At 40.4% G+C, this 14,149-nt stretch overlaps 1 protein-coding gene across 1 annotated transcript in view; it reads right to left on the reverse strand.

The window, feature by feature from the left end:
* Positions 1–14,149, reverse strand: part of LOC102223545 (glutamate receptor ionotropic, NMDA 3B-like) — a 121,261-nt gene that overhangs the window by 34,437 nt on the left and 72,675 nt on the right. The window contains exons 2-5 of the mRNA XM_014468839.2: positions 12,341–13,041; positions 6,394–6,890; positions 4,001–4,272; positions 1,561–1,797 (exon numbers count right to left, since the gene is read on the reverse strand). Coding sequence (XP_014324325.1) covers positions 1,561–1,797; positions 4,001–4,272; positions 6,394–6,890; positions 12,341–13,041 — 1,707 coding nt within the window. The remainder of the gene's footprint in view (positions 1–1,560; positions 1,798–4,000; positions 4,273–6,393; positions 6,891–12,340; positions 13,042–14,149) is intronic.

Below are 14,149 nucleotides of genomic sequence, written 5' to 3' on the forward strand. Positions count from 1 at the left end.
TTGAAAGTTTGCTGACAAAAAAGTTTAAGTTCACCCAAATATCTTGGCGGAGCACCTAGCTGTAAAAAATCAACCATATAAGTGCAACCACTTAGCCTGGACAGCAGTTATTTACTGTCTTTTCTTTTGTTCTGGTTTTTAATGAGTTGGTCTTAACTTTATCTTGGGTCAGGCGGTTGTGACCGCAACTGGCGGAGCACTACAGAGAGACTTGGAATCAAAACATTTCCATGGAATCGATGACGAACGCAACTGTAGTGAACACTATAAATTCTCACAGCACAAGACTCCACTTCTGAAGAAAAAGCATTCTGGAGTTTATTTAAAGTTTAGTGCTGAATATTTGGAAAAGCCAACAAGATACAAGAAGGATATTGTTTGGTCAGAGGAGAATGAAATTTGACTTTGTCTTTACAAACTTTATAATTATGAAAGGAATGACACTTCTCATCACTCCAATATACTGCGCCAACAGTGAAGCTTGGAGATAGGAACCTTGTGGAGGTTGGGGTATTTCCCATATATAATCGAAGAAAGAATAAATGAGAAAAAAAATAATTACTGAAACATTCTTGATAAGAAGATATAATGAGGGTGGATGACCTTTTTATTTTAGTGAGCCAATAATCAACCCCAGAAAGAAACTCAAGCTACTACAATTGCCTAGTCAAGCATCCAGTTTGAGTCAAACTGAAAATCTGTGGAAATATCTGAACATGTAACTGCATAGGAGAGAGACCCCCAGAACCTTCAAGATTTGATGTTGGTTTGTTTACCAGCCAAAAGCTTTTCTACTTAGTATTAAATGCATTTCTGTAACCATGTTAAGTACTTGTTTTCTTGTGTCATTCCATTTTTTATGTATATAATCTACAAACTAGCTTGTTTTGATTTCCTTGTATGTGCGAATTACTTGAGTTTATACTGATATCTGACTTGAATTTCCTGCCAGTGGGCACATTAGAACTATATTTACTGAGAGAAGCATTGATTTGTTCAGCTGTTGTTTGCCCCAGTGTACATCACCCTTTCTACAGCACACACAAACAGTTTCATCTCTCACATTCACAATTACACTTTGAACTCTGCCTGAGAATTTTTCTGTCAGCTTGCCGATTACCTCCTTTTCTATCACCTTTGCAGCCCTTAAGCAGCCCTCCTTCCCCTGCTTTCTTGTTTTTAACCTCGTGTCTGACCACTTTCGGGAGTTAACCTCTAACCGTTAAATCTTTTACCACTTTCATCCCTCCCAATCATTCTCCCCAAAAAACTCTCCTTTGTATCTGTCGGCGCACTTACCCTTTCCCCTTTTTCTCCCTGTACGTACATTACCCTCTCTGTATCTCTCTACTTCATCACTGCCTGCCCTCTTAACCATGCTCCTATTAATCTTTCCTCTGTTATGGTCGTCTCTATCATCTTCCCTCAAGCCTTTTCCCATGACTTACCCCTAACCGTTTTGATTCTCATTCTCTCCCCCGACTTGTTTGGGCTAATATCTACTTTCAGACGCACCACTCATGACGCCTGCTCCACCACAGAGAGGGAGAGCTTCTTTACCTTGGTGGCGACGGTGCGTCCGAAGAGTATTGCGTAGCAGAGATTGAGGGCAGACGAGTAGGAGAACACACGCAGCCTGTTTCTGCCATGGGGGGTCATGCCAAACGGGCTGTTCCACTCGTACAAGGTGAGGAAGAGTGCTGTGAGGTGCAACGTAACAAAAATGCCGACCCACATGGACCAGTGGAGCGGCCACATGAAGGCTCCGATGGGCGCTGCCGTGTCCCGGCTACGAACCTGAATGACATTAAAAAGGAAAAAAAAAAAGGAAACTTGAGATCGACTCAAGACATTTCATCTTGTGGTGCTTAATCCAGAACTGTCACTATATGTCTTACTCTTTATTTCCAGAAAATAATCACAGTCAACACAATTCTAATTTGTTTGAAGCAGACTAAATTAATTGCTTATTCTGCATGCATTTTTAAGGAAAGAATTTATTTTTTCCTTAATTAAGTTCTTATATGCCTATGTGACGTTTCTTAAGCTAACTCTTGTTTTGAACTTTTATAATTAGCATGTCCTCCACAAAGCTCCACAAGCTAATTATTGCCAAAAAAATATGATCTGTCTCTTGCCAGAAGACCAGGATTAAGACTGGAATATACAGAAGAATTAAGAGGTTACATAGTGTTAGGTTTTACTTAAACAGTCGCAGAGAAAAGATTCTGAAAGCTTTATTAGGGACTTACAGTCTAAATTTTTTTTTTAGCCTTGCCTCATACAAACATGAGCAAATTGGCACCATTGGCAACATGCGTATTAAGCCTTCAAATAAATGAATATTTTATTGCAGTAGCATAATCTCACATATTGGGGAAAATATTCCGTGATGAAAATGAAATGTCTTCAGCAAATCCATGGTGGCACCTTTATTGATATTTCTACCAATAAAGAAATACCAAGAAAATGAATGCATTTAAACATGTTTAATGCTGAACTCTTCGTTGATGAGACGGGATTTCCCTTTGGTTACCAGGCTGGAGGCAGACTTATTTTTACTTCGCCACCACACAGGATGCCAGTTAAATGTTTCAAAAAAACCTCAAAATCTTACTGTTAAACATTGGCAGTGAAGAGGGATATCTTGGAGTAGTCATAAGAACCATTAGGTGCATTCCATGTGCCAATTGCATGTATCGAGCTTCCAGACCTCTCGGGTCTTCTGGTTATGGTCTGCTCCGTATCCCCAGATCCAGAACCCAAACAAAGAGAAGGAGCATTCAGCTTCAATCTGGAATAAACTTCCAGAAAACTACAAATCAGCGGAAACGCCGAGTTCCTTTAAATCTGAAAACCCACCTGTTTAGAGTTGCTTTCGAAATGGAACATTGACCAACAGATTTGATATGTATCGATGATTTTAACAAATGACACTTAACAAAATGCGATGTCTGTTGTTGGTTTTCACATGTGATGAGTCTATGAAGTCTTTATGTTTTCACAGTGTACAGCACTTTGAACTGCCATGTTGCTGAAATAAACTTGACTGATTGGTTGATTGCACGTCAGAAAAAGCCCACTCTGCAATACGATCACAAATGTAAACAGGTGGAGTTAGCTAAACTTCACCAGGACTTTAACTGGTGTCATTTGGTTAGACGAGACTGCTGTTGAGTACAGTGATGGATCTGTGATGCTGTATTCGTGTTTCTCTTGAAAAGGGCGGAAGAATCTTTTCGGGGTGTATGGCATCATGAAACCTTTTGAAATAATTGACATATTAAACAGTATGAACGCATTTGTAAGAGTAAATGTTTAATTTGTTCAGTTATGGAAGCAATTTAGAAGACAGACAACAAGAGGAGCCAAAGATATACAAGTGAAGAAGACAAACACAAAAACTCACTGTGCAGCTTCACTCTGCAAACAGGAATACCTGATAAGAACCTGGTGCCCTCCATCAGGAAAGTGAAAGTGGGATGTCATTGGCACTTTCAAGAGGAAAATATTCTAAAGTATACCAAAACATCATAGAAATGGTTTAGACACAAAAATCTATGTTTTCCTATGGCTATCAAGGTCTCTGGATTTAAATCCGTTGTAAAGTGTGAGTTAGTCCCACAACTCTGGACCTAGATAGAATAGATCCAGATTTCTTGATGGTCCAACTTGTAAAAGAGATAAGAAATACAAAAGAACAGTAAGTGTTGTCTTAAAGTGTCTAAAGTGTTGTTGAACAAACCTTTGACGATAGGGATGCCAATACCTGAGGCTCCAGTGATTTAGCGTAGAAAAAAACAAAACATTTAATAGCATGAGATGTTACATGAATTAATGCAATTTCTAAAGAGCTCAGCGTGAGATTATTCTACTGTCATAAAATTTGAATTTATTTTAAGGCTTTAAACATATCTTCATCAGGGGTGCCAATAATTGCGGCCGGCAGCATGTTGACTGCAAACTTAAAATGAACAAAAATAATGCTAAGCAAGGATACCAGAATTCCCAGACTGGTGGAGTAAAAGGGAGAAGTGAAATCTATCACTCTGCTCCTGGCAGAGTTGATGGAGAAAGAGGTGACGGCCATGTCGGCTGTTCCATTCAAGAGGTCCCCCACAAGGCCAGTCCAGCGTCCCGTCCCGCTCAACGCGCCGTACTTTCCATCTCCCACAATGTAAAGGTCAAAGGTAAATCCCATATCCTCTGCCAGTTTCTCCAACAAGTCAATGCAGTACCCATAGCAGCATTTCCTTAGATCCCCTGGCAAATCTAAGAGGAAACAAAGGAGTGATGGTGATGTCCAAACCATTTAGACATTCATATGCGTGCTTTGTAAGTGCAGTGGTTGCACCACTGGGAATCTCTATGCAACAGTGATTTAAGAAAATTGCTGATGGATCACCAAAGAAAAAAAAAAAATCAGCTTGGATATTTTAATGAACCTGGCACGCTGGCCCAGGCTACATTTATTAAAATTGAGGCTAAATTTTTTTTGTAATAAATAAACCCTTAAAATATGTATAAAAATCAGACAGCTGGCAATGTATAATATACTTTTTGCCATTTTGATTTCTTTGGCAAAGCATTTTTTTTTTACAGTCTCAGTTAATTTAATGTGACTGTCTGCCAACTCCTTCAAATTGGGTCCAGATTTCTCCATAAGTCCAAAACCCAAAAGACAATCATGTGCAAATGTGATGAACTGGCATGTGTTCATTATAAGTCAGGGATACATTTACTCTCATTTATTTCTGATCATATCTGCATGCATTACAGACTTCTTGCATGTTAATGTTTACATTTACAATGTTTTGCCAGCATTTTGGGTTAAATAATGTCTAATTTGATTCAGTAAATGTAACAACTAAATGCATCCAACAGGGGGGGTTTAGCGCTAGTGAGCAATAGTAAATAGGGAACTTCCTCCTTCTCAGTCAATAGACGCTGGAGCAGAAGAAAGAACATGTTCGTGGCTCATTTCTTTGATTCTCCATTTCAGGTATGGGTCTACACATAAGATCAACACTACTGCTGTAAGTGGGTTTACAAACTGCTAAAGAGCTTGTGAATATGTTTTGTTACTGAATATATTCATATGTTGTTTTAGCAGGTAAGGATAAAGTTTAGCCACAGTTAGCCGGTAGCTCACAGCAGACCATGCTAAACCATGGGTGAATGTAGCAACATACTGTGTATTCCAGTTGTAGACAGTGTTTGCGCATGAGACAAACTCTCAGAATGTTGTTTGTTGCAGAATGTTCTTTGTTACTCTCACATTTGTGCACTGCATTGGTTTATAAGAAAACCATACTGTTGTTTCAAGTTTGGAATCATTGTGTATGTATAAAAGTAAGAATTACTCAGTCACGCTGGAGCAGAGGAAAGAACATGTCTGTGGCTCTTTTTTTTTTTCAATTATCCCCCCCTTCAGGGCTTTTACAGAAACATGTCATTTGGCATCTTTGGCTCTAAAGGGAGCGATATGTTGTATTAACTGGTCCATCCTTGTATGACCTCTATAGCTGAACTTAATAGTTATGTGGATTGTTTTTTGGAAACTAACTTCACCAATTATAAATTTTGTCAGATATGGGAGTGTTAAAGTTGATATTTTTGGAGCATTACCAGTGAGGAAGTTTCTTGACCCAAATGCAGGGAATGAACCACTTGGTAACGGGAAGGCCACGAAGGAGCCTTCAACAATATGACTACACTGTCCCTACAAAGACTGTGGTGACTTTTTATTACCAGAAAAGTAAAAGGCCTACCCTGAGGACTGTCTTGAGCTTCTTTATACATATTATTGTATTTTTGGATTTGGACTTATTGAATATATAACACATGATCATGACTTACCGCTTTAGCTTATTAACCTATCTATCTTCTATTTGCAGTTTTTTGATTCAAGTTGCAAAAAAGTGCAAGAAAGGTCAATATGAAAACCTTGAGCTTCCTTGTTGCCAATTATCTGTTTGCGTCAGAAAACACACTAGATTTATCTTTAATAGAGTAGATTTAATCTAATATTGATTTAATGTTTTTCATGTACTTCATTCATGAAAGTGTAATGTGACTGTAGAGCTCAGCCCTTGATGCCAAGCCTGATATGCTTTTGAACTATACTGACCATTAACAAAATGAGCTCGATACTAAAGTAATGCTATACTACTATCTGAAGTTACTTTGGGTATATGGTGTACGGTATTAACATTAAAGCAAAAGCAAACACATCAATGCATTAATGTGGAGTTCAGAGTAATTAAAAATCCTTCCATAATGCCGCAGTTGTAATTGGGTTAGTTTATGGCTTATTGTATTACTATTTTTTTCAATGGAAATGTGCAACACACAATGCAAGTATTTTGTAAGTAATTGCCAAAACAAACCCACCAATTCCTTCCCAGTCTATCACTGTAGAGTTGGGGTTGTGAAGCTGGTTGAAGAGGCCGTTGATTACATCAGTCCGATTGGTTTTAGGATCCAGACAGAGTTGACCTGCTGGACACAGACCATCCTCGTCGACCTCCCGCGTGAAGACAAATGGATGTTCAACCAATGTCACCACACGGAGGCGGTGTTCCTCGACGGAAAGTCCTGGTCTCCAGCGTCCTCCAAAATAGCCATCCCCTTGACCATCCCCTCCTCTGACACCAGCTCCAAGGCCTTGTCCCTGGCTGTTGCCGAGTCCTCCCACAAGTCCCAAAATGCCTCCCTCAAGTTCTAGTCGACCACGGGTCCACTGTCCTACAGTAACCCACGCTGGCTGACCCAGCGCACCTCTTTTAAGACTCCATACATGGAACAGTTGTGACGAAAGGACTCGAGAAACACCAGCATCCACTTGGATCAGTCCCGTAGAGCCAGTGAAAGAGATGTTGGACAGAAACCTCAAAGTGAAGGAAACAACAATCAGACAGAGACAACAAAAGGAATGTTGCAGCTTACAATTGTAGAAATGTAACCTGAAATAACCACCAGGACACTTTGGAAAAAAGCTAAATTTTCTAAACCTTGCACAGATGGGCACAGTCTGGTTGTAGCGCTCTAGCAGGTCTAGTCTCAAATGGGTAATTGAATCTCCCAGACGGTCATAATTAAAAGTTAATGCAGTGCAATGAGGGTCTCCTTCTATCTGCCAGTCCATACAAACAGTCATTGCTATTCATCTCACTCATCTGGTGGCCCTGCACTGGTCTTTACTGTGGAATATATTAAGAAGAGTAAACCCCATTCATACATATATCTTCCCTGGCCTCTCTTAAACCACACAGGGATTGTTTGTTCATGTCTTAGCATTTGATCATGACGATGCTGTCATGTTACTTCTTGAAGAGGCATTCAGGGCCCATTTCATCTTGATTAGTTGGAAACTGGAAGGAGGTTGCAAATCGTAGAAACAGTTACGCAAATGTTAAAAGTAAGTAAGGTTTATTGCATTTTGTGTGCACTGAACTGTGCCAGGAATGTCATGGTCAAGACTTGGAAATGGTAAGCTTTACTTCTGCTAATGGGAAAAGGGTGTTTGAGTTGTGGCTCATAAATGTAGCGCATGCAAAGGACAATGACTAGACTAAACTGATCATGTGGGTCATTAATCTTTTTTCCAAGCCAAATTTTAAGCGCTTGTGTGTGTTTCTGCTCGTGAATTTGTTCATTGCCCCACGTTACATTAGAATTTACGTCAGCATCCCCATATATCTGATGAACCTGATTAAAAATGCCCGCGTCTCATTCCACATTAACTTCTGTTTTGTCATCAGCAGCCCTTTCTATCTCTTTGACCATAAAGTGGAAGAACTAGTCTTGCCTTAAGATGAAATCGCTCATGGTAATGGCGCAGCTGAATCATCATATCGAACAGACAGCAGATTCATCAAGCCAACCCACTCTAGACTCATACTCTAATGGGTTCTGCTGGCCAAAAATATAAAGAAATAAATAAATTAACCACAGAGTAAGCTTTACTTTACATCTCTTATCTGTGCTTTGTAATGAAGGACACTAAAAAGCCACTTTCTCACACGTAGTGACAAGCTTGGATAGAACTGGCCAGCAAGAGTTGAGGTGTTGCAAATGAAACATTTTTAAGCAATGGCACTTTTTTTGTTGTTTTCAGCATGTTGTATTGTCGAACAAGGCCCAAAGCAGAATTTAAAGAATGATGGCGGACGTCAAAGCAGCTTGATGAGTCTGCTCGCAGTGTCAGAGAGGGATGGCTTTCTCTCACTAACACCTGGTCCCAGTTTACCCGGCCAGCCTGAATGTCAGCAAAGCGGACGGTAAGTGATGACTCTATAAGAGAGTCGCAGGCATGTGCCGTGGCCTCTTATCACTCCATCTTCTTTAGTTTGGAGGGAAGTTTACTCCCTCTGTCTTTTTCTTGAGTGTTTGAGATGATACAAGACTTGCTTGTTTAGACAGTTTTAATCTCTTCTGTGGAGATGGAATCAGTGCGGCAGCTGTGTCGAGTGAGATGGAACTGACTGGCAGATCTCACTCTGATAACAATAGTCCTCTATCTGTTTTCCTCCCTTTACTCCTCCCCCACATCCTTTTTCCTCACAAGCTATTCTTTGACTTTATTCCGATTTTTACCTTTTGCTGCTTCCTACTTCCTCTGTCTTTGATCTATCTGCTTGCCTTTGACCAAGTTCGTGTTTTTTATCTAATGTATTTTTGGGATCTTTCAAGTTTGGAGATTCTGAGAAAAAAAACAATAGGAGCATCAATATTTTGGCTTTATCTTTGTTGCTCCAAAGTTTTATATTTTAAACTATAACATTTTGCTTTTCCTCACTTTCTTCCTTCGTGCCTCACTCGCCTGCTCATATCTCCAGACGTCCTCTCTCTCCCACCCTGCCTTTCTCACTCCATCCCTTGGGGCACTGAACTGTTAATTGCCTCTTCCATGTGGAAGTCTCTCACATCCTTCAGCTTTGTTAGCATTCTCCCGAGCGATGCAATGTCTGGCTGTTGGATGAGAGGGATAAGAATCAGGCTGCATGGAGGGAAAGTACTGAGTGTAACTTCACGGTTTCACATGGTGTGATAATACGACCCCTTTTATCAGTGTCTTTCATGCCAGAATAAAGGTCACTTGCACTATATTGCAAGCAGTACCATCATGAACAGCCCAGTCGGAAAGTCCATAGACTGTCCAAATTGACCGTCTACAGAAGGACTGTAACTTCTCCTAGTGTCCTGACAAAGTTTTTAGGTGACTGTAAACCATTACTGAGTTGCTCTTTAAAGAGCAACAAGATTACAAATGAGGCAGCACTTGGCAGCACTGCTTTCAGTATGTAATCAATCTAATCTGTTCACAGCACACTGAGGTTTAGCAAGTCTAATATTTACGGAGGCAACAATCATCGCTTCGCTGCAAAGATAACTGAAATGTGTTGGAATTGAGATTTGATAAGAACTCTTTCATTCGGGGAATATGACTACAAAGTAAAATCTAGTCTTTTAAACAACAGTTTAAAGATTAATCCTTAGATTGGACATTAGCAGGGCGAGTGCTACTGTACAAACATCGCATCGATTAGAAAACACAACTTCACAAACTAAACACTGCAGAAATCTGTTAAATTGGATTTTTACACCGTGGGCTTGTTTTAATTGCCATCCTTTCATAGCAAACAGTTGATAGCAAATAAATTCCAAAGTTGGAAAGATGCACTGTTGACTACAATGATGGTTCATTACCAGACCTCTGCAGATTATTGACATGCTGATGAGAGTGTTGGAGCTTTTAAATCAGCTGTGTTGGAGCAGAGACGCATCTGAAATTGTCAGGACGTTGGACACCCATGATCTACATCAGGGATAGGCAACTCCAGTCCTTTAGGGCCAGTTTCCTGCAACTTTTAGTTGTGTCCCTGGTTCAACACACCTCAATTAAATGGCTGAATTACCTCCTTAATATACAGTCAAGTTCTCCAGAGTCCTGATAATGACCTTTACTTTTGACTCAGATGTGTTGAAGCAGATATATATCTACAAATTGCAGAACTTTAGTTGCCCACCCTGTTATATGTTGGTTGTGATATTCCAATCAATTACATTAATAATGAGCTTCAAACGATGAGCATTAGCTTTGCTAAAGCAGTGCTAGGCTAAAGATTTTCCCAAAACCGCGTGTTTTTTTGACACACAAAAAAATCATTGTATTCCTTCTCAGTTTGGTGTACCTATGTTTTTAGCCTTTGGCCCTTAGTGGTCAATAGTTTTTGCACTAGTCTAAACTGCAGAGTGAGAATCCAGCTAGTAACAATGTTGGTGTTGTAGATGATTACTCTCTGCCGGGAGGCAACATGCGTGCTCAGTATCTGCTGCAGGCCCAGCTCCTTCTGCAAATCCTTTTCTCTTCAGCAACCTCATGACCACAAGATGCTGGGTACTTGCTGTTTTATCCATTATGCCATTCGAGGAATATCCGTGTCATCTGACGGGGCAAAAGTGTTTCAGTTTGGAGGGAATTTACAGAAGAAGAGTTCAGCTCTGCAAACTGTATCAGCTACATGGGGCTTAACTGGATTTCTGAAGTCTATAAGTGTCCATATGTGAGGATTACATTTTTCTTCTTCAAGTGAAAACATTATTATTTAATAAGTCATTTCTTTGCTCTCCGTGTGTCTTTATATCACAGAGAGCACCTTGGCAGATCTTTGAAAGCTGTCGGAGGCGCTTTTTAAAGCTGCAGGGATTGGGGTGATGGTAACAGCACGGACCCTTTTGTGTCAGTCTGTGAATCTATATGTCACACAGACCTCCTCCCCACCTCTGGCATGAGAGTTAAGAAGTTAGAGCCCCTATTGTGCAGAGGACAGACAAGGGCAACAGTCAGAGCGTGAAGAGCCATGAGCAGAGAATTTACTACAAAAAAAAAAGCCAAAATGTCACTCAGAAAGCTAATGAGCTCACAGACACCTAGTTGTGGGACCAGCTGAAATTAATTGTAGTTTGTCAGCGTGATCAATGTGTTGTAAGGTGATTGTGTAACTGCTCACTTGTGGGACTACGTCTCGTAATTTTAGGCTCCCAGCGGTAATAATTTCACAGCAGAAACGGGGGCTTGCACAGAGGCTGGTTGTAAGAGAAAGTGTTTTTTAAGGGATGAAATAAGGCATGACAAGAACTTCTGCTAGTCCTACATCATCTGAGGGAAGATATTTAATGGCTGGACAAACTTATGCATCTTATGCCTTGCTGAGGTTTTCTTATGTAAGAATACAAAGTGCAGATGATGGCAGGTGGCAGAAATGAGTCTTTAGCAGAAGAACTTAGAAGAGAACATAAAAACAATTTTCTTAAAAAAAAAAACTTTCTGCTTTACCAGAGGAGATTATTAATGTATTAGAAAAGTAATTGAGCATTAGGCTGGGAAGGGCTATGTTTTTGAGTGTATGAGTGTTTTAGTCTCAACAAAAGTTTTTTTTAAAATCACTATTATAAAGAAAAAATGGCCACCAGGGTTATCCTATTAATGTTGCTTTAAACCTAAAATAATAACTTTTAGTATTTATCTGTCCATGTAGATACCACTTATCACAGCAGTATTAACATTCCAGTTCTGTCATACTATTTATGCAAATTGTTTAAGGCTGTGGTGAACAACAATACGAAATCTCTTACCTTTTTTAAAATTAAAAATGCCAAACGCACTATAAAAAAAACTATGGATTACATTTAGACCTCTTTCCTTTAAAACCTTTTAAAACTGCAGTAAATAACTTTTATAGAAAATATGTTTTTTTTTTTTTTAATGTATTTGTTAAAGCCGTCACCATGTCATGACAGAATAATATGGGACCGGTGATATGTGAAAAAAATCGATCTCCTTTGCCTCTTCTTGTGGTCCTTCTGCCAGCAGAAATATACCATTCGGTCACAAACAACCAATGAGAGCCATCAGGAGGGTCTTGGCACTGTTAATCAGGTTGTATGTGCTGCTCACATCCTCCTCTTGCTCTATGTCACACGACAGCTTCTTCTCCACAACAGAGCCTACAGTGAATGTGCAGGCTAGTTAGCACAGCCACCAATGACGGTGGATGAACAGTAAGTTGTTTTTCCACCATTAGCACAGCTGCAGCACGTTGTGAAAGACTGTATTGACCAATGGGGGCTAAATGCACACCACACTTGTCAGATTTTCATTTGTACAACACTTTAAAAATCGTGCAACAACTACTGGCGACTTCATGTTGGTATATCCCATAAGATAACACTTTTCATTTAGGTTTATAATCTTACTGTGACAGACTCTGAAAAAAATCCAAGGGTTGATAAGTGCAACATGTCTAACTGTGTGCACATGCTCATATGTTCATACCTGGAAAGATACTGTCCAGAAGACGGTAGTTCATGCCTGTTTGGTGTGTCGTAACAGTTTACCAAGTTCTGAACCAGCGCTAACTCCGGCTTCACCATGGTGGCCGTAGTGACTGCTCGACCAACTAGCTGCAAGGCATCCCGTATGTAGAAGCTTATCGGCTTGCGTCCCACCTCCCCATAGGCCAGCAGTCCAAGGGGACCTCCCAGAGTGTGCAGTGAATCAGGGGACAAAGGATATCCCATGATCCACTGCAGCGCTGGAAGTGACGGGGCAAGGCGCTGAGCGGCTCGCAGGACAGATGAGAGACACTCCGGGTCAGATCCCATGAGTAGCACGGAGGAGATCGGCGAGGGGGAGCGCAGGAAACTGGAAGAGATGATGTTCAAAGCCTCTTCTTCCATTTGATCCTCCCTCCTCTCCTCGCTGGCCTCCCCCCTTCTCTCTTTGCTGCCGGTGATGAGCGTCAGGTTGATAATATCCCACAAATGCCAAGCAGGACCGCTGTGCTTCTGCAGGTGAGTCAGCAAGCCGTCGCTGCCTTCATCCCATCCGGGGCAGATCACAGCTGCACCTCCCCATCTGCCTTCTCCTCGGCTCCCTCTGTCCCTGTCCCCGTCGCCACTCTGCAGGACCGCCAGCAGCAAGCTGCCAAGGGTTGATGGAGGCACGCGGGCCGACATTTGGAGGTGAAACCGGTTCTGTAAAAGATGAAAAAGAGTCGTAGAAACATTTTAGCAGCAGACATGTAAATAAGACATTTATGTATGAAAGACAGGAGCACAAAGAGGCAGAGAAGAGGGTAAGGGGTAAAAGAAGGACAAAGATCAGAAGTGAGATTAATGAATATCGCAAAACACCTTAGTGCTAAGCTACCATTAAACACAGCTTTTATAAACACCAGAGACTGCAGTTCCTGTCACTGTGGCAATTTAACACAACACAGATCAGAAATAATCAAGTGGTCATATTTGCTCATTATCTCTCACTCTGAATGAAAAGAGGCGCACTGATTCAAACAAGGAGTCAATGATTCGCGTCTAATCTACAACATCACAGTTGGCTTGGCAGGACAACAGTAGCATCCACAGTTCATCCAGGAGCAGGCATTCCCAAACCCCACCGAAAACACTGGCTTGTTTCATACTGTTCCAAAATGGATAACACTGTTGTCCTTGAATGCAGCTCACAGATGCCCACTCCCCTGCTTCCTTAGAGAGGCTCTATCCATTTTTCATCCTATCACTGCTCCAGGCAAGGTTGGTAGGGTGGGTGGATTTTTATAGATAAGGCAAAGTTTGGTCATAGATGATTTAAGATTTGCTCTGAATGCATCCGTCTCAGTATCCATTATCACAGAACAGTAGGGTGACTTAATTATGGAAAGAATATATTTTCTTCATTATTGAAATTGCAGTCTGTTCTGTCCTTTACAATGGAGGTGTTTTTTTATTTTTTATTTATTTCTGTTTTGTTTACAGTGTTTGGGTAGATTAGCTCAACAACAAGCAGGATAATAAAATATTCCCACTGTAGTAAAATTGATACTTTTTAATAAAAAAGAAACAATAGCACACACCGTAGTAAGTTTCCTCTGATTGCTTTAATATAAAGATTTTGCAGTGGTTGAGTCAGGGTCCTATCTCGAATCTGCAAGAAAATATGTGGAGGGAAATAAATATTTGTCTTATGGCAAGAAGACCATTAAATTGAAAGACTCATCACCAAAGATGAATGATAAAAATATCAGTTGGAGCAAGCAAAAAATAAATAAATAAAAAGGTTTATTGCTGTAATATCAAATTGTTT

This window comes from Xiphophorus maculatus, chromosome 19 (assembly GCF_002775205.1).
Source record: "Xiphophorus maculatus strain JP 163 A chromosome 19, X_maculatus-5.0-male, whole genome shotgun sequence".
NCBI classification, from domain to species: Eukaryota; Metazoa; Chordata; class Actinopteri; order Cyprinodontiformes; family Poeciliidae; genus Xiphophorus; species Xiphophorus maculatus.